General features: G+C 36.4%; 2 protein-coding genes across 2 annotated transcripts; both read right to left on the bottom strand.

The window, feature by feature from the left end:
* Positions 1-1740: 1740 nt before the first annotated feature.
* Positions 1741-2682, bottom strand: LOC133255201 (olfactory receptor 4K13-like). The gene has a single exon (XM_061429748.1). It carries the CDS (start codon positions 2680-2682, stop codon positions 1741-1743), a length of 942 nt encoding a protein of 313 aa, XP_061285732.1.
* Positions 2683-15262: 12580 nt separating this feature from the next.
* Positions 15263-16237, bottom strand: LOC133255389 (olfactory receptor 4N5). Its single transcript, XM_061429846.1, has one exon. It carries the CDS (start codon positions 16190-16192, stop codon positions 15263-15265), a length of 930 nt encoding a protein of 309 aa, XP_061285830.1. The 5' UTR covers positions 16193-16237.
* Positions 16238-26925: the final 10688 nt, after the last annotated feature.

The raw sequence follows: 26925 nt of genomic DNA, 5'->3' as shown, positions 1-26925 counted from the left end.
ACATGTTGATGCTTTAGTCATTCAGAATTTTCTTAGATATTCTGTATTTTTTAATAAAATAGAATTATTTTCTGAAGTTGAAACAAGTCCCAGTGGAATCAATCAATGCAATATTAGAAACTCATGATAAACATAGGAGAATTAACAGCTTTACAAAATTGAGCATTTTCATCCCAAAAGAATTTATGTACCTTTAAATCTGTCTTCTTTTATAGCTTACAACAAAGTTTTATCATCTTGATTATATGAACAATGAAAAATTTTTATTAAATGAAATGTTACATATTTTGTAACTTTTGTTTCTATAAAGTAATCTTTTTCCTTAACAAAAATATAGTCATATGAAATGTTATTCTGTCTATATAACCGGTAAATGTCAGCACACTGAAATTTAATTTTTAATTTATTTTTATAAGGAAATTCATAGACCAAAGAGCAGTTGTATCATAGGCAAAAATCTTCTTTACCATATAAAGGCTCTTTGAGAGAAGAAAAGATGGGGGAGACATGAAAGCTGTGAAGGAAATAAGGTAGGGAGAAATAGCAGAGAGTACAAGAAGAGAGACAAAGGCAGAGAGAAAGGAGAAGGAGGAGAAGGCTCTTTTCACCATATTGAAAGCTCTTTATAGATGAATGGCAATTAATTAATGATTAATTAGTGGAGTTGAGTGGTCATCACTCTAAAATTTTCAGATTTTCCTATGTCCTTTGTGTAAATCTTTCAGAGGTTAAAAACTTTTAATGTTTAAAAAAAATCAGTCATAAATATCTGAATTTAGTTAAAAGAATATTAGTATTCAGGCTATCTGGTATAGCAAGATACAATGAGCAGTTTGTGATTTTGATCTTCAATATTTCAGGTCGTATAGTGCTGAGAAAACTATTCGGGTTGCCAAAGAAATTTTTGAAATATTATTTTCTACCTACATGACACATTCTAAAGACAATTAGCTTATTGAAGCTATACAGTAAAAAATTATTTTTCAAATTGTCATTCAAATCATAACTCCTCTGTGAAGCTTCTATATGGTTGACATATATTGGTAGATTGTTGCTAAGTCACTTCAGTCATGTCCGACTCTGTGCGACCCCAGAGATGGCAGCCTACCAGGCTCTTCTGTCCCTGGGATTCTCCAGGCAAGAACACTGGAGTGGGTTGCCATTTCCTTCTCCAATGCATGAAAGTGAAAAGTGAAAGTGAAGTCGCTCAGTAGTGTCTGACTCTTAGCGACCCCATGGACTGCAGCCCACCAGGCTCCTCCATCCATGGGATTTTCCAAGCAAGAGTACTGGAGTGGGGTTCCATTGCCTTCTCCGATTGGTAGATTAATACCTGGTAAATTACTACATACAACATGAAAACTAAAAGTCACACTAAACATCATATAATGTGCTTTCATTAAAATTTCATATTTTTATATATTGGTTCACTAAAATATTTTTATAAGAATAATTTTAGTCATGGATTTTATACATAAGAAAATTTATATTATTTAAATACTTACTTATGATATTTTTATAAATACCTAAGACTCAATACCCACAAATAGCCCTGGAGGAGGAAATGGTAACCCTCTCCTGTATTCTTGCCTGGAAAATCCCATGGACAGTGGAGCCTGTTGGGCTACAGTCCATGGAGTAGCAAAAAGTCAAACATGACTGAAGCGACTTACACACAGACACACACACACGCAGACAAATAGCAGAGAACATAAAACAATTGTTTGTTACAGACAATATTTAGTGGGTGAGCCCAGCACCAATATGATGTTTGCTTAGTCTCTTAATGGCTGCCTTCATTTCCTGATTCCTCAGAGTATAAATAATTGGATTAAGGAGAGGAGTGATGATAGAGTAAAATATAGAAAGAAATTTATCTACAGAGTAACCGTTAAATGGGAAAGCATAGATGAAGATGGCAGGGCCAAAGAAGAGAGTGACTACAGTGATGTGAGCAGAGAGTGTAGACAGAGCCTTAGAGGATGCACTGGAGGAGTGCTTCCAGATCGTGACCAGCATGACAACATAGGATATGAGCAAGAGAATGAAGCAGAGCAGGGACAAGAGCCCACTGTTCACAATCACCAAGAGCTCTAGGATGTAAGTTTCAGTGCAGGCAAGCTTGATGACCAGGGGGAGGTCGCAAAAAAAGCTGTCCAATACATTGGGACCACAGAAAGGCAAACCCACTGTAAAAACCATCTGGCTTGTAGTATGGATAAGCCCGATCACCCATGAGAGCAGTAGAAACCCAGTGAGCACCCTGTGACTCATGATGGTCTTGTAGTGCAAGGGTTTGCATATGGCGACATACCTGTCAATGGCCATAGCTATCAGAAGAGACATCTCTCCACCCCCAAAGAAGTGCATAAAGAACATCTGGGTCATGCAGCCCCACCAGGAGATGGTCTTGTGTTTTCTAAGGAAGTCTGAAATCACTTTGGGAGTTGCAGCAGAAGAAAGACATAAATCAAAGAATGATAAATTTGCCAGAAAGAAATACATGGGGGAGTGAAGATGGTTATCAACTATCACAGAGATGACAATGAGGAGGTTTCCTACGAAGATGGCGACATAGACAAGAAAGAAGATTGCGAAAAAGAGTATTTGAGTTTCTTGAGAAGTAGAAAATCCCACCAAAATGAACTCAGAAACACTTGATCTGTTATTCAGAAGATCCATTCATCCTTCTGCAGAAGCTGTCTGAAAAGGGAAAACAAACAGGGTATAATAGGGATTAACAGATCAGGGAACTTAATATTTACTTAAGCATTTTGCCTTTTATTCAGGGAAATGACAGTTTGGCACTACGACTGCTTTGTAGGTATTTTGCAGTTGGAGATATTTCATAGGACCACGAGACCATAAAAATGTGATGATTATGCACCAAATTAAATCAAATTTTCTCATGGTTAGTGCAAGGCAAGTTCAGTTGGGCACAGATAACGTGTCTCCTTTCATGTTCAGCTCCAGATCACACTGTGTAGAAACACTTATACTATTAGAGTGACAAAAGAGAGTTTTCAAAATCTCCTGGAGGTAGATTTTTATCTTCTGTGAATCTCAAGAAGTACATTATAATATCCTCAGTATGCAGCAATAAGTTTACCTTACTAAAAAAGATATTATGAAGACCAATTCAAGCCCAAAGCAACATGAAGAAAATAACAAAAATTTTAGCAAAAATTAAATGTGGAATTCAGAGAAAGATAACAAAGGAAACCAGTGAAACCAAGACCTGGTTGTTTAAAAAAAAATGAATTAAAGCAATGATACTCTAAATAGGCTAAGAAGAAAAGAGAAGATACAATTTAGCAAAATCAGAAATGAAAGAGAATTCATCACTACTAGACTACTCATCCCATAAACATTATGAAGATAGTAAATAACACTATAAAATAAATAAAAAATTATTGCCCAAATCACATTATGTGTATTATGCTTCCTGAAGTAGATTGATTAAAGACATGTATTGTTGATAGAAAGTTAGGTGTTGAGACAGCTCCATAGTTTACTGAGATCAAACCCTATTCATTTACAACTGAAACACCAGATTAACTCTCAAAAGTGCAGATACTCATTTCACCTATTTTCCTACATCTTCCCTATGTGGCTATGTAAATAAGTTTATTCCATCTGTGCTTTCTTACCCTGCATGCTGCATGCTGTCACTTGGTTTGTGTTCAACTCTCTGCGACCCTGTGGACGGTAGCCTGCCAGGCAAGAATACTGGGGTGGGTTGCTTTGCCTTCCTCCAGAGGATCTTTCTGACCCAGGGATATCAATTGCATCTCCTGCATTAGCAGGCAAGTGTTGCAAAATCCATGACCATTTTTATCTGATATTTGCTTTTTAACTCACATATTTTCATAAATACAATGAGTGTGTAGAAATACCAAAAATACTGTTAAGACCATGAGCTAGTGATGTAACCAAGGTAGTCCTGTTCAACTTTTCACTAAAAGAGATGTAAGGAGCAGGGTGACTGAATGGTTTACCCTTGTGCATCTGAACAAACAAACTAAAAGTATGATGAACTGTTTGAACAGAATAGCCTCTTTGGATAGTTGCTTCTCACCTTTGGACCTGTTTCCTCTCATTGATTTTCCTTAAGGTTCCTTTAAGCTTTAACTTTGTCAAGGAGAGACAGAAGTCATAGATATTGTGGTACTGACTGAGGTGGACTCTGCTAAGCTAAATTATTTTTAAAAATACATATAAAAGGAAAAATCAATATTTCATCTACATAAATTCACTTCTTTCACTGCCTCCCCTGTTTATCATTTTAGCTCTATTGTTCAAGTTTAATTACAGGCTCAATGATCATGTCTAGTGCTTCTATTGCCTTCTTCAGAGCCTAGAGTCAGACCTAATGCCAAAATGTGAGAATAAAATAGGAAACATTTGATTATTTGTGTACCTTCAACCTGTTAATCAAACAGTATAGTTTTTAGAGACACAGTATATCCAGTTGACCATAATGAACATTATATGCACTTAGGTATGTAAGATTAATATCAGTAAGACACACATTTAATAAGTGGCCATACTCTAACCATTATGTTTGACACCATATTCAGAGTAGTATAGAAACTTCTTTCTTTCATATGGTAGTCAGATAGAAAATGGAAATCTTTGATATGTGAATCATCATTCCTTCTTTGTGCTTTGTACTTTTAGTGCAAGACAATGATTTTATCTAAGCTATAGCCACTGTGTCTTATGTGTTTTTCTGAAGTATGCAAATAAGTAGATTTGAAGGTGCTCATTGACTTGGCAAACATCACATCCTAGACAGGGTGATTCTTCTTCTTTTTTTTTTTTTTTTACAAACTCCGTTCAGTTCAATTCAGTTCACTTGCTCATTCGTGTCTGACTCTTTGCGACCCCATGAACCTCAGAACGCCAGGCCTCCCTGTCCATCACCAACTCCCGGAGTTGACTCAGACTCACGTCCATCAAATCGGTGATGCCATCCAGCCATCTCATCTTCTGTCGTCCACTTCTCCTCCTGCACTCAAACTCTCCCAGCATCAGGGCCTTTTCAAATAAGTCAGCTCTTCATATCAGGTGGCCAAATTATTGGAGTTTCAGCTTCAATATCAGTCCTTCCAATGCACACCCAGGACTGATCTTCTTTAGGATGGACTGGTTGGATCTCCTTGCAGTCCAAGGACTCTCAAGAGTCTTCTCCAACACCACAGTTCAAAAGCATCAATTCTTCGGCACTCAGCTTTCTTCATAGTCCAACTCTACATCCATACATGACCACTGGAAAAACTATGCTTGTTTAAATATATGGCCATTTTCAGACTGCTGTCACTGGATAGTTTGTCATATGTTCCTCTCCATAATTCTGAACAAGTGTAATGAAAGCATCAATATTTTGTATGTGTTGGAACTCTATGATTGTCCAAGCCATGAATCAGGCATTTTATCCTTACAGTTTTGTTATCTATCTCCCTTTAAAAATAATTGCATCCCTAGAAATAAATATTCAAATTCATCTATATTATGTAGTAGCTCAAAGAATAAAGTCATTTAATCTGATCAGGGTAGCCAAACAATTAAAATATCTTGAAAACATACCCCTTTCTCTAAGAACAATTTCTTTGGCCTGGATTGCTGCCTTAATTTCAAGGAAACATGATTAGAGTGATTTTTATATTTTTTCCACTTATATAAAAATACGTTGTTGTTTTTTTTTTTTCCAGTGCAATTTCACTCTTCAACCTCACCTCAGTTATTATTTTGGCATTTGAATTTTATCATTTATATACACATTTATATCATAAATGAACTAACTTGATAGATGTGATATATAGGTAGAGTAACACATCAGGATTATGTAACCTACCAGTTGCACTTGTACTTTAGAAGTAACATCACTATGAAATCCTGAATGCTCAGTTATTATCCAGTGACTTTATTTTCTGCTCTGGACTTCAAACTGCTCAATATATAAATGTATCCCTTAATAGGAGGTATAAAGGAGAAAACTCACTTGATTGTTTCAGAGTCCTCAGAGACTGGCAGTAAAAAGTAACTGGGATTGTTAAAAGAGACTTTTGACATTACAGAAATTGAGACACCATTTTTCAGTTCTCAAATAGACAATTCTTTAAAGGCTACAATAGATTTTCAAGGGGGTTTTGAAGTTGTCACTAGTTGTGAATTGTGGGATTTTTGTATATATTTTTTTCTTTTTCTGTAGTTTAATTTCTAAAAAAAGCATTAAGAAATGTTATATTTAGGCAAATATATATATGTTCTAGGTGACTTTAACTGTAAATTTTATAAGGTTTAAAATGGCACATTTAAACTCAAATCTGTTGAAAGTTTTTGAGAAATGATATGAGGAAATTTTCCATCATTCCAAGAAATAATTACTTCACTAACAATTTGCTATGCTTTTTTTTTTTATAACCTAGCACATTTTTAGATGGATCAGGTTCTTTTTCAGGTCTGCTCATTTTCTTCCTTGTCTTGGCTGTTAACTTTTGAGGAGATCCTACACACTTTATTTTTACTCTTTATGTTTGATGGTATATTTTAATGTCAGAAAGAGCATGTCCTTTCTCATTGCTTTATTCATTAAAAGGGTTCTTGTATGTTTTTATATATTTTTATTCTAAATTAAATTGATTTATTTTCTAAAATTAAAACAGTTTTTTAAGGAATCTCCACACTATTCTCCATAGTGGCTGTACTAGTTTGCAGATCCAGCAATCCCACTGCTGGGCATACACACTGAGGAAACCAGAAGGGAAAGAGACACGTGTACCCCAATGTTCATCGCAGCACTGTTTATAATAGCCAGGACATGGAAGCAACCTAGATGTCCATCAGCAGATGAATGGATAAGAAAGCTGTGGTACATATACACAATGGAGTATTACTCAGCCATTAAAAAGAATACATTTGAATCAGTTCTAATGAGGTGGATGAAACTGGAGCCTATTATACAGAGTGAAGTAAGCCAGAAGGAAAAACATAAATACAGTATACTAACGCATATATATGGAATTTAGAAAGATGGTAACAATAACCTGGTGTACGAGACAGCAAAAGAGACACTGATGTATAGAACAGTCTTATGGACTCTGTGGGAGAGGGAGAGGGTGGGAAGATTTGGGAGAGTGACATTGAAACATGTAGAATATCATGTAAGAAACGAGTTGCCAGTCCAGGTTCGATGTGCGATACTGGATGCTTGGGGCTGGTGCACTGGGACGACCCAGAGGGATGGTGTAGGGAGGGAGGAGGGAGGAGGGTTCAGGATGGGGAACACATGTATGCCTGTGGCGGATTCATTTTGATATTTGGCAAAACTAATACAATTATGTAAAGTTTAAAAATAAAATAAAATTAAAAAATAAAATTAAATTAAATTAAAACAAGTTCTAGTCATTTTGATATCACAATATTAAACTTATAAAATGTAGAAAAAATTAAGAGAATTACAAAATTGAGTATTCTAGGAAATTCATACATCCCTTTAAATATTTACTATCATGACACAGCAAAATTTTGTCATATTTGTTGTTTCAACACATTTTTGGTAACATATTTTTGTTAAATCTAATTATGCACTTGAGTGCTACACTTAATATTGGGTTTTCCCCTAACATGATTGATCTTACTGCTACTGTTTTTGTTTTACATATATAGCTGGTAAATGGTATCATTGCTGACATCTCATTTCTAATAGTTTTTCTACTACTTTTTCTTCTTTGTATTAGGTTAATGATAAAATGATCTCCACACAGTAATATTTTTTCTATTACTTATCTTGTTAACTAAAATTTTCTAGCAATACTGAGTAACAGTGACAATAACTGCTATAGGCAAAACTTGTTAGCTTCCCAACCATGACTTTCTTTTTTCTTGATAATGACACCTCATTTTCTTGGGATTAGATGCCTATGTACCTCCATGAAGCCTCAAACTCTATAAAAAGCTGCATCTCACTAACCAAGGTCAATCCCAACTCAACTATTCTCCTCACTAGTGTCTAGTTTAGCCATGATCGTAGAACATGTAGCAGAGACTGCTATTACCTGCTGTGTGGCCTTCTCCTGTTCTTCATTTGTAATGGATACCTGAATTCATTTACAGACATTGTACAGCCTCCCTTGTAATTAGAATTGGTAAATAGCATGAAATAAAGCAATATTATCATGTGGCTACTTGGTTGAAATTCCCTATAAGGGCTGACTCACCAAAAAGTTATGCTCTTTGCCTCTTGCTAACCCTATATAATCCAAGTCTATGCCCTGACCAGTAATGCTGAAGAAGCTGGAGTTGAACGGTTCTATGAAGATTTACAAGACCTTCTAGAATTAACACCTGACAAAGATATCCATTTCATTATAGGGGACTGGAATGCAAAAGTAGGAAGTCAAGAAACACCTGGAGTAACAAGCAAATTTGCCCTTGGAGTACAGAGTGAAGCAGGGCAAAGGCTATTAGAGTTTTGCCAAGAGAACACAGTAGTCATAGCAAACACCCTCTTCCAACAACACAAGGGAAGAATCTACACATGGACATTGCCAGATGGCCAACACCAAAATCAGACTGATTATATTTTTTTCAGCCAAAGATGGAGAAGCTCTATAGAGTCAGCAAAAACAAGACCAGAAGCTTTAGATCTGTGGCTCAGATCATGAACTCCTTATTGCCAAATTCAGACTTAAATTGAAGAAAGTGGGGGAAACCACTAGACCATTCAGGTATGACCTAAATCAAATCCCTTATGATTATACAGTAAAATTGAGAAATAGATTTAAGGGACTAGATATAATAGACAGAGTGCCAGATGAACTGTGGATGGAGGTTCGTGACATTGAACAGGAGACAGAGATCAAGACCATCCCCAAGAAAAAGAAATGCAAAAAGGCAAAATGGCTGTATGAGGAGGCCTTACAAATAGCTGTGAAAAGAAGAGAAGCAAAAAGCAAAGGAGAAAAGAAAAGATATAAGCATCTGAATGCAGAGTTCCAAAGAACAGCAAGGAGAGATAAGAAAGCCTTCCTTAGCAATCAATGCAAATAAATACAGGAAAACAATAGAATGGGAAAGACTAGAGATTTCTTCAAGAAAATTAGAGATACCAAGGGATCATATCATGCAAAGATAGGCTCGATAAAGGACAGAAATTGTATGGACCTAACAGAAGCAGAAGACATTAAGAAGAGGTGACAAGAATACACAGAAAAGCTGGAAAAAGATTTCTTCATGACCCAGATAATCACGATGGTGTGATCACTCACCTAGAGCCAGACATCCTGGAATGTGAAGTCAAGTGGGCCTTAGGAAGCACTATGAACAAAGCTAGTGGAGGTGATGGAATTCCAGTTGAGCTATTTCAAATCCTGAAAGATGATGCTGTGAAAGTGCTGCACTCAGTATGCCAGCAAATTTGGAAAACTCAGCAGTGGCCACAAGACTGGAAAAAGTCAGTTTTCATTAAACCTAAAGAAAGGCAATGCCAAAGAATGCTCAAACTACCGCACAATTGCAGTCATCTCACACACTAGTAAAGTAATGCTCAAAATTCTCCATGCCAGGCTTCAGCAATACTTGAACCGTGAACTTCCAGATGTTCAAGCTGGTTTTAGAAAAGGCAGAGGAACCAGAGATCAAATTGCCAACATCCGCTGGATCATAGAAAAAGCAAGAGAGTTCCAGAAAAACATCTAGTCTGCTTTATTGACTATGCCAAAGCCTTTGACTGTGTGCATCACAATAAACTGTGGAAAATACTGAAAGAGATGGGAATACCAGACCACCTGATCTGCCTCTTGAGAAACCTGTATGCAGGTCAGAAAGCAACAGGTAGAACTGGACATGGAACAACAGACTGGTTCCAAATAGGAAAAGGAGTATGTCAAGGCTGTATATTGTCACCCTGCTCATTTAACTTTTATGCAGAGTACATCATGAGATACCCTGGGCTGGAAGAAGCACAAGCTGGAATCAAGATTGTGGGGAGAAATATCAATAACCTCAGATATGCAGATGACACCACCTTTATGGTAGAAAGTGAGGAAGATCTAAAGAGCCTCTTGATGAAAGTGAAAGAGGAGAGTGAAAGAAGTTGGCTTAAAATTCAACATTCAGAAAACTAAGATCATGGCATCCAGTCCCATAATTTCATGGCAAATAGATGAGGAAACAGTGGAAACAGTGGCTGACTTTATTTTTCTGGGCTCCAAAATCACTGCAGATGGTGATTGTAGCCATGAAATTAAAAGACGCTTACTCCTTGGAAGGAAAGTTATGACCAACGTAGACAGCATATTAAAAAGCAGACACATTACTTTGTCAACAAAGGTTCATCTAGTCAAGGCTATGGTTTTTCCAGTAGTCATGTATGGATGTGAGAGTTGGACTGTGAAGAAAGCTGAGCACCGAAGAATTGATGCTTTTGAACTGTGGTGTTGGAGACGACTCTTGAGAGTCCCGTGGACAGCAAGGAGATCCAACCAGTCCATCCTAAAGGTGATCAGTCCTGGGTGTTCATTGGAAGGACTGATGTTGAAGCTGAAACTCCAATACTTTGCCCACCTGATGCGAAGAGCTGACTAATTTGAAAAGACCCTGATGCTGGGAAAGATTGAGGGCAGGAGGAAAAGAGGCGACAGTGGATGAGATGGTTGGATGGCATCACTGACTGAATGGACATGAGCTTGGGTAAACTCCGGGAGTTGGTGATGGACACGGAGGCCTGGCGTGCTGAGGTTCATGGGGTTGCAAAGAGTCGGACATGACTGAGCAACTGAACTGAACTGAACCCTATGTTTTCTCAGGTCTAATTTGGAAAAGTGTTTGTTTTAATGCTAACATGAAACACTGTAAATATTTATAGTTAAATAATGTTAATAAATATTTTAAACAGAATTAATTTGATTACTCAAGTGGCACAATGACTGGGATGATAAGAACCTTTGACCATCATTACTCTTGAGGACACATGAAATGTTCAATGTAAGAAGAGTTTTATTATGATATGTTAGTTAAGCTTAGTTTTCAGCAAAAGAGATTCAAGAGTCGACCAATAAGCAGATTATATACTGACCTTATCATTTACTGCATAACAGAGAAGGTACTGTGCTGGCTGGTAGAACATTAGAATAATCATTTGCTATCCCATTTTTTTTTTTTTTTTGTTATCACATTTGAACCATCCATTTTTATATTGCATCCCGCTGTTTTGGGATAGCATTCTCTAATATACACTCTTAACCAGTTATTATTATAAGTCATTTTGTCCTAAGTTCCCCTATAGGAAGAATCTGTAGAATTTGTATATTTTCCCCCCACAACTTTAGACTCTGTAGTTCTGGAAGCTCTGGGACATGCTTTCACCAGAAGATGCATTAAGATTTCTCTTAACTTCAACTTATTGATGCTACTCAGTAACTACATTTTCCTTTCCCAAAGACTCAAAGGCAAGGAAAGGTGCCACAGCCTTATAAAGAGTAATTTACCTTGGTCATCAAGAGAAGCAGTAGTACTACAGTATAAATGGTTGAGTCATGGAGGATATTAAAAAAGTCCAAATTGAAACATGGGATTGAACTATTCTATTTGTGAAATGAAAATGCATTGAATGGTATTAATGACAGAGATGACATTGCAGAAAAAAGATTAGTGCACTTAAAATTACCAATAGGACTAAAACATGGAGAGAATAGAAGATAATTTTTATTATATGTCTCTTTAAAAAGTAAATAATTTTGCAAAGCAAAAGTAATAATAATGTGTTATTGAATGCATTAGCTCAGTAAGAAAATAATAGACATTGAATATACAACACAAATATAAAAGCTGCGAGGAGGTAAATGGAAGTATACTGCTGTAACTTTCTTATATGGCACACAGAAATACATAATTTCAAAATTTTACAATGAAAAGATGTACAGTATATATTTATAACCCTAAATAACCACTAAAAACCACAGGAAAAAGATAAGTAAGTCAACATTATTAACATGAATAAATATAAATTAATAATAGAAAATACTTAAATATTTCCCCCAAAACAGAAAGGACAAAATCAGAAAAAATGGGTGAAACAAATATAAAATAGAATGTTTTGTCAGTTTTAACCAAATTGTACCTATAATCATGATATATGTAAATGGCTTCAGTTCAGTTCAGTTCAGTCCAGTCACTCAGTCGTGTCTGACTCTTTGCAACCCCATGAACTGCAGCACGCCAGGCCTCCCTGTCCACACCAACTCCCAGAGTTCACCTGAACTCATGTCCATCGAGTTGGTGATGCCATCCAGCCATCTCATCCTCTATCGTTCCCCTCTCCTCCTGCCCCCAATCCCTCCCAGCATCAGAGTCTTTTCCAATGAGTCAACTCTTCGCAGTAGGTGGCGGCCAAAGTCCTGGAGTTTCAGCTTTAGCATTATTCTTTCCAAAGAACACCCAGGATTGATCTCCTTTAGGATGGACTGGTTGGATCTCCTTGCAGTCCAAGGGACTCTCAAGAGTCTTCTCCAACACCACAGTTCAAAAGCATCAATTCTTCGGCGCTCAGCTTTCTTCACAGTCCAACAAATGGCTTAATAACCAAATTAAACACAGAGATTGTCATATTGGATAAAATATGTGTTACAGACAAGAAGACATCATTAAAATAAAGGTACATAGATTAAAAGTAAAAGGACAGAAAAAGAAAAGTATACTAATATGTTATTGTTTAATTAAAATGTGATGTGCTGGTTTACTCCTGCTGCTATAAAAACTACCACAAACTTAGTGACTTAAAATAGCCATAATTTATTATCTTACAGTTTTTAGGTCAGAAGTCTGATGCATTCGTGTTGGTAGAGTTGTATTTCTTTCTGTAAGCTATAGGAGAGAATTCATTTTCTTGTATGTGTGTGTGTGTGTGTGTGTGTGGTAGTAACTCAGTCTGACTCTTTGCAACCCCAGGGACAGTAGCCCTCCAGGCCCCAGGCTCCTCTGTCCATGGAATTCTCCAGGCAAGAATACTGGAGTGGGTTACCATTCCTTTCTCCAAAGGATCTATCTTTCCCACTCAGGGATCGAACGCATTCTCCCACATTGCAGGAAGATCCTTTACCATCTGAGCTGCCAGGGAAGCCCTCATTTCTTTTGCCTTTTTCAATTAAACCAAAAGAAAGCAGAAAAAATAGAGTAATACAAAACATCTGGCAGGAAAACAAATTTTAACCTAACCATATCAATAATAATATCATTAAACATAAGTGATCTTTCACTTTTCATTATTGTCCTGCATTTATACATGTCATATATATAAGTCCCATGAGATAGCTTCTATTTTTTGTTTTATTATTTCTTTAATTTTATTTTATTTTTAAACTTTACATAATTGTATTAGTTTTGACAAATATCAAAATGAATCTGCCACAGGTATACATGTGTTCCCCATCCTGAACCTTCCTCCCTCCTCCCTCCCCATACCATCCCTCTGGGTCGTCCCAGTGCATTAGCCCCAGGCATCCAGTATCGTGCATCAAACCTGGACTGGCATCTCGTTTCATACATGATATTTCACATGTTTCAATGCCATTCTCCCAAATCTCCCCACCCTCTCCCTCTCCCTCTCCCACAGAGTCCATAAGACTGTTTTATACATCAGTGTCTCTTTTGCTGTCTCGTACACAGGGTTATTGTTACCATCTTTCTAAATTCCATATATATGCGTTAGTATACTGTATTGGTGTTTTCCTTCTGGCTTACTTCACTCTGTATAATAGGCTCCAGTTTCATCCACCTCATTAGGACTGATTCAAATGTATTCTTTTTAATGGCTGAGTAATACTCCATTGTGTATATGTACCACTGCTTTCTTATCCATTCATCTGCTGATGGACATCTAGGTTGCTTCCATGTCCTGGCTATTATAAACAGTGCTGCAATGAACATTGGGGTACACGTGTCTCTTTCCCTTCTGGTTTCCTCAGTGTGTATGCCCAGCAGTAGGATTGCTGGATCATAAGGCAGTTTTTTATAAAGTCAGTTTTTAGTGTGTACTTATTTTTACATGTATCAACATAGTTGACAATCTGCTTCTATATCCCCCAGCTTTATAATTGCTATGAGGACAGTAACTTGTTTTATATAGCAATTTGTTGGCAATGTTTTGGGATTATCACTGAGTACCATACCAAAATATACCTTTACAGCACTTTCCATGATTTTGTAAGCACCTAATGCCTTATATTACCTTATTTAAAAAATAACCAGAAAAGTTTAGTTATCTGTAACCAAATAATGACTGATATACCAAATACCTATCATTATCACGTTAAGTGAAAAGATTTTTGCGTGAACTCAAATTCCTTTCTAAGATTTAAAAAATAACCATTATGAATAACCACAAAACTTTCTAAAACTTTGAAATATGAAGTTAAACTCTTTCATGACCATTTTCCATAGGATATAACAGCTTTCTTTACTTCACTCCACCAAATTAGGAATAAACAACTGCATCTTTAAGTGTCCATTAAAATTATGTAACAGCATGATACTTTGTACTTAATGATATTTTACTATGCAAAACCGTTTATAGAATCTCGAGAATCCTGCTTTAAATCAAATAGGAAACATTAGTCACTCTTTTACTTAATATATTTTTTTGGCCTTTCTTTGCAATTTGAATAGATTGAGCATCTTTTTATCACCTAAAATATGTGATTTTCTTATACCAATCTCTCTAGCTTCAATTTCTGCCACTTTCACACTAACTATGCTACAGCTAGTCTATTTTTCTTTATGATTTTCAAATGTATCAAGCTTATAAGATCTTTGTGTCCTTGTATTAGTCCTCCTCTCTGCCTAGAATATTCAGTCCCCATGGTTATTGCATGGTTGTTTCTTTCAAATCATCTGGATATCAGCTAAATACCACTCAATATCTTGCTTAACAACCAAAAATAAAATAACTACCATCTCTCAGTCAAACTCTAACATGACATTATTTTTAATTAGCTTCAGAGTATTATCTCTTTCAGACATTGTGTCTTTTTTTCAGTTTAGTAGTATAACCTGTCTTTATCCACTCAAATATAGTGCCAGCAGGTCTGGAATCTTACCTGTCCCATTCATCTACTTAGAATAATGCCTGAAACCTGAAAGTGTTTAATAAATACATTATTTGCTAAATGATTGATTGATTCATTGCATTAATGAATAAATAACTTACTTAATTCCAAATGAATTTACTCCCCTCCTTGGTTTTCCAGTCTTTCCATTGCATTCAGCAAACCATGTGATGACTCAACAACTTCCTCATGGAAGCTTTTATTTCCTGATTGCGAAGGGTATAAATCACAGGGTTCATCAAAGGAAAGATTACGGTGTGAAAGAGAGAAACCACTTTGTCAGCTGGGAAGGCTCTGAAGGGGCGGGTGTAGATGAAGATGGCAGGTCCAAACATGAGAAACACGATGATAATGTGTGTGGTGCATGTGGACAGAGCCTTGCTCTTCCCTGCAGAGGAGTGCCCCTTTACACGGCAGAGGATGACTGCATAGGAGGCCAGAAGGCCCAGAAAGCACAGCAGGGTGAGCAGGCCACTGTTGGAGACCATCAGGAGCTCCACCACAAAGGTGTCAGCGCAGGCCAGCTTGATGACCTGTGGCACGTCGCAGAAGAAGTTGTCCAGTCGGTTTGGACCACAGAAGGGCAAGTGGATAATAAGAGCCACTTGAACAATGGAATGAGTAAACCCCCCAAGCCACAGAGCCAACAGCAAGGCATAGCAGGCTCTAGGGTTCATGACAGTCGAATAGTGCAAAGGACGACAGATGGCAATGTAGCGGTCAAAGGCCATCACGACAAGAAGGAACATCTCCCCTGCCCCAAGGAAGTGCAAGAAGAAGAGCTGAGTGATGCAGCCTCTGTAGGAGATCACCTTCTTCTCAGAGAGGAAGTCCACCAGCATCCTGGGAGCCACAATGAAGGAGTAGGATGCATCCAGGAAGGCCAGGTTGCCCAGGAAGAAGTAGAGGGGGGCCGTGAGACTGGGGTCTGACCTGATGGTGAGGATGATGAGGAAATTTCCAGGGAGGATGATGAGGTAGAAAATTAAGACTAGTGTGAAGACCAGGAGCTGAACATCTTGAGACTGGGTCAGACCAAATAGGATGAATTCTGTCACCTCAGTGCTGTTCTCCCTAGCCATCATTTCTCAGTCTGTGGAATAACAAAGAGCAGAATACCATCTGTTATAACCACCTTTTCATCTATCCCCTGGCTCTTCTCCAAGTAAAAATAATATTTTCCACATTCAGCACTTTGCCAGCTGAATGCAATTTACGCATCATAGCTCTCCTGTGTTTTCAGTTAAACTTTCTACCTTTCATTTTCTTGATTTTCCAAGACACTGATCTTATGGCCACACTTGCATTCCTATTTAAGCATTGTGTTCCTAAGCTATTTTGCTTGAAGTATCCTAGAAAATTCCTGATTAAAGCAAAACTAGTCATTATGAAGGTTGTCAGGTTGCTGTTGCTTTTGTTGTTGTCAGTGGTGCACTGTCTCCAAGGCTTAGTTAGATTAGTTGCTGAGTTTTGGTCCCCTTCTTCATCTCCACAGAGCAAAGATATTCTGCAGATGCTTCTTCCCTCCAGTTCCTATAGAATTCCCAGTTCCTGATTTGCAGCTATGTGCCTTGTTTCAGAATTTGTGCCTTATTAGTTCCATCACAGTGTTTTGCTTTGGTGCCCGTGTGCAACCTTACTCCATTTAGTCACCTGGATCTCAGCAAGTACACTGCATTACATCTAACTTAGAAGTATCCCCCTAGTTGGGGCATCCCAGGTGACTCAGTGGTAACGAATTCACCTGCCAATGCAGGAAATACTGGAGATGCAAGTTTGACCCCTGGATCAGAAAGATCCCCTGGAGGAGGCAGTTCAACCCTCTCCAGCATTCTTGCCTGGATAACTCCATGGACAGAGGAGCTACAATCCACGGGGTCACAAAGAGTCAGACATGACTGAGCAACTAAGCACACATTCCCCTACTTACACCCCTGACTGGTCCCCCATCCTGCATGTGCTCCACACCCTGTCCTTAAATCCTAATTAATACTAGTCCAGTCTTACTTGTTCACAATATATATCCACAGTCTACTTTTCCCTCAGATCTCAGGATGATAGCCAAATACTATTCCCACAAATATTTTCTTGTAATGTAAGGCTTATTAGAATATATAAAATATTGTGACTATCTCAACTAATAAAATCAAAGCTAGATCTGGAAATGACCATATAGAACATGTAGTCTAATATATCATTTAACAGATGAGAAAAAAAAAAAGAGCAATTTCAGTTAAGATTCTTAAATTTGCAATGACTTTTCTTTTTTATTCTAATTAAATAGGGGAGAAAAGGTATGTGTTCCTCAGTTTAAACAGATTGTATGTGTGTGTTCAGTTGTGTCTGATTCTTTGCAACCCCATGGACTGTAGCCCACCAGGCTCCTCTGTCCATGGGACTTTCCAGGTGATAAATTTACTAATTAGTGCCCCATCAACTTGTATGATCTTATTTGGGCACTTAAATAATTACTATTTGCTTATGTAAATACTTTGTCCTTGTGGGCTACAATCTGATCTAAAGAAGAATTCTGTTCATGACATCCAGAATTGAGGTTTAGACTACTATATAGATAGTGGTCTCCAAAATGGAATATGCTCATCTCAGTGGATAAACAAGATAATCCATTAGGATGCATAAAAACTGTGGAACTTCTCCATACATTATTACAAATCATGCTTTGAATTTTTAAAAGTATTTGTGATTGCTTTCTAAGTGTTACATTACTATAATCATAGAAACATTCTATAAATAAATATTCATATATGTGATATTTGTGTATATTTGTTGAATGATGTAAAAGAAGAAAGATTGTTGACTATAACAAAATATTATAATGTGACATATAGCAATATTTCCCTTGATTTTTAATTACACACAATGTTGACTTTCAAAAATGCTATGCATACAGTGGAATGCAATTTAGCAATAAAAAGGAATGGAGTACTGATATATGTTACAACATGGATATAACTCAAAACCATTATGCTATATAAAAGGAGCCAGTCACAAAGGACCACATATTGTATAATTCAGTTTATACAAAATGTCAAGACAAGGCAAATCTGTAGATATAGAAAGTAGAAGAGTGGTTGCCAAGGAATAGGAGTGGGATTGGAGTGGCTGTTAATGAGTATGAGATTTCTTGGGAAGTGACGAAAATGTTCTAAAATTATATCATGTTGATGCTTGCATAGCTCATTAAATACACTTAGCACTGAATAATATGGTCTAAATGGTAAATTTTATGATTTTTTTTGTATCTCAATAAATATTATTTGCACTGTGCTCAATCACTCTAGTTGTATCTGACTTTTTGTGACCCTGTGGACTATAGCCTACCAGGCTCCCCTGTCCATGGGATTTTCCCAGCAAGAATATTGGAGTGGGTTGCCATTTCCTTCTTCAAATTTCTTTAACTACTATTTAATGTGGCAGAGAAGAGTAGAGAGGAAAAATTTCTTTTTTTTAATTTAAATTTATTTATTTTGATTGGAGGCTAATTACTTTACAATATTGTATTGGTTTTGCCATACATCAACATGAATCTGCCACGGGTATACACGTGCTCCCCATCCTGAACCCCCCTCCCACCTCCCTCCCCATACCATTCCTCTGGGTCATCCCAGTGTACCAGCCCCAAGCACCCTGTATCCTTCATCAAACCTGGACTGGCGATTCGTTTCTTATATGATATTATACATGTTTCAATGCTATTCTCCCAAATCATCCCACCCTCTCCCTCTCTCACAGAGTCCAAAAGACTGTTCTATACATCTGTGTCTCTTTTATTGTCTCGCATACAGGGTTATCGTTACCATCTTTCTAAATTCCATATATATGCGTTAGTATACTGTATTGGTGTTTTTCTTTCTGGCTTACTTCACTCTGTATAATATGCTCCAGTTTCGTCCACCTCATTAGAACTGACTCAAATATATTCTTTTTAATGGCTGAGTAATACTCCATTGTGTATATGTACCACAGCTTTCTTTATCCATTCATCTGCTGATGGACATGTAGGTTGCTTCCATGTCCTGGCTATTATAAACACTGCTTCAATGAACATTGGAAAAAATTTCTAATTGAAATTTGAGATAATTATTACTAGCATCCCTAGAAAGAGGAAGAGAGAAAAGGAAAGAGTAAAGGAAGATCAGCCTTAACAAGTCTGTATAGGGAACTCATGGGAAATTCAGACAATTCAGCAGTATTTTAGGCACACTTATTAGGAAACATCAGGACATGTGTTCTGTGTGATTAGTAACATTTGTAAGGAGCAGCCAAATGTGACAAAGAAGGTGTTTACAACTCATGGGTGGGCTTCCCTCATAGCTCAATCGGTAAAGAATCTGCCTGCAATGCAGGAGACCTGGGTTCGATTACTGGGTTGGGAAGATCCCCTGGAGGAGGGCATGGCAACCCATTTCCATATTCTTGCATGGAGAATCCTATGGATAGAGGAGCTTGGGAGTCTACAGTCTGTGGGGTCGCAAAAGTCAGACATGACTTAGGGACTAAACCAACCAAACCATAACTCATGGGCACATATTTGTGCATAAAAATACATATTCACACATTGTGAGTCTAAGAAAATTGAAATAGGAAAAAAATATCTTTGGTGACCTTCATATTAGTTTAGGAGCTTCTTTCTTTCTTTTATCCACTTAAACACTGATTTGTCTCCACATTTATTCCTCATTCTGCCCGTAGAAACCTGCTCTTAGGAAAGTAAGTCAACAGCTACCTCTATCTGTTCTTAAGTTTTGTGCGTTTCAGGTGCCCAAGGTTATTTCTTTGGGTTAATAGTTCCAGGACAGAGGGATCACTATGAGTTACAAGCTCTTCCACTCTACCTTTGCTTTTATTTTCTATCATCCACCTCTACTGCCTATTTGTTGTTAACAAATGAAAATCTATACCACTTAATATTTTAAATTCACTACTCTTCTCCCGTTTTCATGTACATACCTTCTATTCCAGTGATTCTCAAATTGTGCTTTTCATAAAGGACAGATGTGCCTTGGATGACTATTTCTCTGTAAAAAACAACAACAAAAAAATGAATTCTGAAAAAAAAAAAAAAAGCCCCAAACAATGGGTCTTAGAGGGACAAGCTTTTGTCCTAATCCTATAAAGCAAAGAAGTAACTGTCAGCGTAGGCTAAGATAGAGATCTGAATGCTCTCATCATCTCTAATATTCCTTGTTATTTCAACTGGTACAAAAACACATCTGGCACTGAAGATGCATGGGTAGAGCTGTCTACCTCTTTTCCCTCTTTCTCAAAGTGCAGACCCGCAGCATCCATCCACAAGCAATATGGAGCATGCCTAGTTTCCAGCTGCTATCAGATCAGCTCCCCTCTGGGGACCTAATTACCATCCTGGCATCTCACTCTTTAATCTTTCCCCGTTTATTTCCTGTTCTTGTTTTTTTTTTTTTTTTAATTTCCCATTCTCTTCCTGTTAATGCTACCTTAATACATTCATTTTCTCAATTATTCTTTTTATATTTATATTTTCTTTAGCTTCTTTTATTTTCAATTTTATTCTTTTATTTTTTCTTGCAATTTCTCTTCCTTGTTTTGTCTCTTGCTTTCCCGTCCTCCTTGCTTCCTTTCTTATCATTCTCTTTCTTTTCCCTCTTTTTGCCCAAATTCTTTCAGTGTTAAATCTTTTTCACCTTCTTCTTTATATGTATTCTATTTCATTGTGTTCCATGCCTGTCTTTCCATTAATTCTGACATAGTAGATTGTTTTTCTCATTCTATGGTAGAGGGAGCATGGTAGGTGCTTCCTAAATGTTCACTTAGAGTGGATTTTCTACAGATAGAAAATTCTTAACTTGGTCTTCAGTGCTAGGCCTTTTCTCCTGAATACTATCCTCTGAAATTTACTCAGTCTCAATCATACATTGGTCACTGAATCACACATTCTCTCACATGTTTTGTCTGTTTTTAATTCATTCTGATATATATGAAATGACTTTGTGCTCTAAAATTAATCTCTTCAATACCACCCTTGCCAAGATGAAAGTTCAAATATGACAATGTAGTTTCTGATAATGTATTATTTCTATATTTTATTACAATGTATTGTTACTATTACTACAAGTTTAAAAAATGTGGATCAGGCAGAAGAATAAGAATATTTAATTGATAGTAGAGTTGAGGATTATGTAAAATTTTAATCAATTGCACAAATCTTCTCCAATACAGTATCTTATAAATTAAATGGAATAGTTAAATTAGATCATAGAAATTTGTATTTTCCTTTAATACTCCAAGATTTTATATAGTATCATGAATATTATTTGAAGATATTCTATTTAATATAAGTGACTATTTCTATGGTTTGGTAACTGTATAAGCTTGGGCAAGTCATTTAGTGTTTTAAAATCTTTTTTTAATCTAAAAAGGAGAAATAACATATCCCATTTTATTGTTCCACGGAGTCAAATGAGATGATCAGTAGCCAATTCACATCTTTTAGACTGAACTATAACATCCATTAATTAGACAAATGTAGATCTCACCTTTTCTCTGTTCCTGCAACATTATCCTATTATCATGCATTTTCAGGCAGCAAATGTCTCGGACAGTTACAATGTGAATTGTTTTCTATTTTCTTCTTCCTTTCAATGTCTTTCAAATATGAAGACTGAGCAAAAATTTCACCTCACCAGGTGTTCAGTGTTACTCTCAAACAAATGGCTATTATCTTCCTCCTGATGAAAAGGAGATTAACTGATCATTCCAGAATTTTTCCTTAAATATATATTCTCATGGTGAAACATGATGAATTATAAATCTGTTCTACAACTTATATTGTAATAAGGAGTGTTTGGGGTATTATAGCTACTTTAAGCCTGCAGAGTACTTCCAGTGGGAATATTAGAATGTCATCTAGAATTAGAGGAAAAGATGAGAATATTTTAAGGATTAATTGTTCAAAAAATGTACCAGCTAGGGCCACACAGGTCTTGTCAGGATTTAGAATTTGACAATTTATCAGTGACAGTGATAATGGAATGGCACATATGTTTATTAAGCATAATGAAAGTAGAAAGTCTAGGGAGATTATTTTAGATCTTATTATACAATTCATTCAAGTGATGAAAATGCATAGTTGTTTAATCAGAAGTTAAATAGTGAAAATAAATCAATGATAAATGTTACTACCTGCATTTCTTTGTGTAAAAGAGTTAGAGAATATATTATGCTCAAAATGTTTTTCAGGAATAATTCTCCTTAAATAAGAGAACTTCATGATGTCTTGTAGAATAGTCTCTCTAGGGATATGCAAACTAGTACAGCCACTATGGAGAACAGTGTGGAGATTCCTTAAAAAACTGGAAAGAGAACTGCCTTATGATCCAGCAATCCCACTGCTGGGCATACACACTGAGGAAACCAGAAGGGAAAGAGACACGTGTACCCCAATGTTCATCGCAGCACTCTTTATAATAGCCAAGACATAGAAGCAACCTAGATGTCCATCAGCAGATGAATGGATAAGAAAGCAGTGGTACATATACACAATGGAGTATTACTCAGCCATTAAAAAGAATACATTTGAATCAGTTCTAATGAGGTGGATGAAACTGGAGCCTATTATACAGAGTGAAGTAAGCCAGAAGGAAAAACATAAATACAGTATACTAACGCATATATATGGAATTTAGAAAGATGGTAACAATAACTCTGTATACGAGACAGCAAAAGAGACACTGATGTATAGAACAGTCTTATGGACTCTGTGGGAGAGGGAGAGGGTGGGAAGATTTGGGAGAATGGCAATGAAACCTGTAAAATATCATGTAGGAAACGAGTTGCCAGTCCAGGTTCGATGCACGATGCTGGATGCTTGGGGCTGGTGCACTGGGACGGCCCAGAGGGATGGTATGGGGAGGGAGGAAGGAGGAGGGTTCGGGATGGGGAACACATGTATACCTGTGGCGGATTCATTTTGATATTTGGCAAAACTAATACAATTATGTAAAGTTTAAAAATAAAATAAAATTAGAAAAAAAAATGTTTTTCAGGAATAATTCTCCTTAAATAAGAGAACTTCATGATGTCTTGTAGAATAGTCTCTCTAGGGATATGCTGTCTCAAATAAAAGAATTATTCTACTGTGATTTTTGTATTTATAGTTATTCACATTTTTGAATGTGTGTTGAGCTGTAGCAAAATGAAGACTTTTTAGTTTCTAAATTAATGTTATACGGAAGAAAAAATACTTAATTGTAAGAAATTAATTTGACTTTTTGTTTAAGAAGTGAAGTAAATCTATGGCATTAAAATTAAAATAACAAACATCTTTTGCAAAAGGAATACAATATATGATCAAGTGCACTTTCATTCAAATTTATATCTAATTCAGCCAGAGATGCAGTAGGAGATAAAAAGTTGGAGAAAGAGGTAAAGAGATGAAAATAATGTTATTTATTTTTTCCTATTATAATCTGTGCTGCAAATAAATAACTTTGAATATATGTCATTTTGCTTGGGTAAAATTAATATAACAATATAAATTTCCAGAAAGACAGATTGAAATGTAATTGGAAAAGACAGGAGAAAAGAGGGAAAAAATGGAAAGACATAATGGAAAAAACAGAAGAAAAGATGTAGAGACAAAGAAACCATGCCCACAGAGATGCCTGTGCTACAAAGGCATGTAAGCAGATACAAAAAAAGGAGGAGAGACAGGACAAAGAGAGGAGAGAGTGTCAAGAGAGAGGAAATATCTCTGGAAATGCAGTGTCTTTTGTTGTGGTTTTGGGGTTTTGTTCTTATTGTTTTTTTATATAATTACAGATTTCTCAGGGATCTCAGTTTTCAGTAGTGATTGATAAGATAGATTCTAGTTCTTTGAGAAGCCTCTGAAAAGTTGAGGTGTTAGGTGCACGGATCGATTCTTTCCTTCCCCAGGGAGAAATTGAGAGCTGAGGTTTTTAATCACCAAGTAATATTCTATAATGTGGATATAGCACATTTTGTTCTATCCATTCATCAGTTGATGAACACTTGCCTATGTTTTAACTTTTTTTAAAATTTTATTTTATTTTTAAACTTTACAATATTGTATTAGTTTTGCCAAATATCGAAATGAATCCGCCACAGGTATATCTGTGTTCCCCATCCTGAACCCTCCTCCCTCCTCCCTCCCCATACCCTCCCTCTGGGTCGTCCCAGTGCACCAGCCCCAGGCATCCAGTATCATGCATCGAACCTGGACTGGCTACTCATTTCATACATGATATTATACATGTTTCAATGCCATTCTCCCAAATCTCCCCACCCTCTCCCTCTCCCACAGAGTCCATATGACTGATCTATACATCAGTGTCTCTTTTGCTGTCTCGTACACAGGGTTATTGTTACCATCTTTTTTATTATAATGATTAAGATTGTTGTAATCATTCATCTACAGTTTGTTGTGTGCAAATGTGTTTTCATTTATGTTGCATTGATATTTGAAGTAAAATTGCTAGGTCATATATTAATCCTATGCTTAACATTTTGAAAAACTGCCAGAATTTTCTTTAAAAGTGTTGCACCATTTTATGTTTCACCAGCTATGTATTTGGGTTCCAATTGTTCTACATCCTTGTTGACCCTTGGAATTGTCTGTCTATTGGATTATAGCCATCCCAGTGGGTGTGATGTGGTTTCTTATTGTGAATTTGATTTGGGTTTCCTCTTGATACTAGTAATGTTCAGCATCTTTTTACATACTTATTGGCCATTTGTATATCTTTTATGGAAACATTTATTTAGATTATTTGCCCATTTTTAATTGAGTTGTCTTTTGATTCTAGAATTTTCTAAATTCTTTTATTCTGGATACATATCCCTAATTAGATATATGATTTATAATTAACTTCTACCATTCTGTGTATTGTCTTTTCCTTTTCTCTAGATTCTCAATTAAGCTGAACTTTTTGTTTGCTTGTCTTGGGTTTTTTATTGTGAAAGTGTGAAAGTCTCTCAGTCATGTCCAGCTCTTTTGTGATCCCATGGGCTGTCATCTGGTCATGCTCTTCTGTCCATGGCATTCTTCAGGCAAGAATACTGTAGCCTGGCAGGCTCCTCTGTCCAGGTAAGAATACTGGAACTGGTAGCCATTCCTTTCTCCAGGGGATCTTCCCAACCTCAGGATTCAACCTGGGTCTCCTGCATTGCAGGCAGATTCTTTAATGTCTGAGCCACCACAGAAGCATCTTTTATTGTGAGTTCTCTTTTAAAATCTTTATACAAGAGTAAGTATAGCCTGTCTGAAAATTAAAAGGAAACCTTAACTAAAATTGGATTTGGGAAGGCCTGTAAAGGGAGCTCTCATGCCCTGCCATTTATCCTCAGTTACCCCAAACAAGAAGTAATCAGGCACTAGCCTCAGTGGGAATAGATGTATGTAGTTCTCCCAATAAGGAAGGGCAATCACTCTACTTTCCCAGGAGGAAGAAAGAATACTTTCTTCTTGTCCAGCAACAAGTTCAAGACAAAGGAAAATGCCTAAGCTCAGACTTCACCTGAACTTTTACTTTTTTTCAATGAACTTTCTTCTTTTTACTTGCATATGACTTCCTTTCCTTATCCCACTCTCCTTACTATCAAAGCTTCATGTGTATCTCACTCATTGTATCTTTCTGGCAGATGAGCTTTTCTACCTGACAAGAATTGTTTAATAAGCCAATTAGATCTGCAAATTTACTCAGTTGAATTTTGTATTTTAACAGGTGTTTCAAATCACTGTTTTTTTCAGTGAACTTGTGTTTTCTTCTACCAAATACCCAAGCCTATCACTTTGAAGTTGCAAGTTGAAAGAAAGTCTCACCTTGATGTTTCAGGACATACAAAGAATTTGATGACAAGCCAAACCCTTGTTAGGGAAGCACTTATTTTCATCTCCACTAAAAATCAAGTTTGAGAGACTTTTTTTTTTTTCTTGCTGTCTGCTTCTGCTGGGCAAGCTTTCCTCTGATTTTCTCTTTTTTTCCCCTAGACTCTGAGCTCTCATTCAAGTGAAGTCTGAGCCATCCCTGTTCAGGCTCAAAGTCTAGTCCACAGTGCTCTCCCAAATTTAGTGTTACTAGTAGGCTCTAGGCAGTGGTATTCTATAGATGTTCTCAAAGTAGGTGATGGTTCCATGGTGGTGTATTTTCCTGGAATGCTACTCAAAGTTCAAACTAGAGTTCAGGTGTAATTTTTTTTTTATTTCTTTTCTATTTATTTTTTAAATTCAAATTTATTTTAAATCATTAACTTAAAAAATATTTTAAATGATTTTGACAATTCTATGTTTTGTCAACCAAGGGACTGAAGAGATTGAGCAAGTTATACTGATAGACACAAAAATGTTGCATAATACTTTATCAAATGACATATAATTCCATCTACCACTGAATGTATACTTTATCTTTCAATTAGTTAGAATTCCTTTAATATCAGATGTGCTATATTGTAGGTATTTAGAAATTAAAAATATTGAGATATTTTTGTTTACTATGTAGAAATAGAATTGAATATAATTCTTATGGCAACTATTCTTAAATTATGATATATAACATAAAATCAAACAGTGTACTTCTTTTTTTTTAATTGACATTTGAAAGTCAACTCTTCACACTTATGAGCATGTGGTTTCAAGGCTGCCCTTTGTAGTTCTATTGAAATTGTCCTTCCATTATTTCTGTTTCCTTTCTGGTATCTTATATTCACTCTGTCATCTGATATTAACTATACTATAAAATTTATTTATTTTTATTCTTTATCTCATTGGTTCAAGAGGTTGTAATTAAATTTTTGCCTTTGC

Source organism: Bos javanicus, chromosome 10 (assembly GCF_032452875.1).
Source record: "Bos javanicus breed banteng chromosome 10, ARS-OSU_banteng_1.0, whole genome shotgun sequence".
Classification (NCBI taxonomy): domain Eukaryota; kingdom Metazoa; phylum Chordata; class Mammalia; order Artiodactyla; family Bovidae; genus Bos; species Bos javanicus.
Note: the sequence above shows the minus strand (reverse complement) of the source record. Positions and strands in the feature narration are given on the sequence as shown.

What these genes read in the sequence shown, in the direction of transcription:
- LOC133255201 (XM_061429748.1), bottom strand. Translation starts at nt 2,682, where the DNA reads ATGGATCTTCTGAATAACAGATCAAGTGTTTCTGAGTTCATTTTGGTG.
- LOC133255389 (XM_061429846.1), bottom strand. Translation starts at nt 16,192, where the DNA reads ATGATGGCTAGGGAGAACAGCACTGAGGTGACAGAATTCATCCTATTT.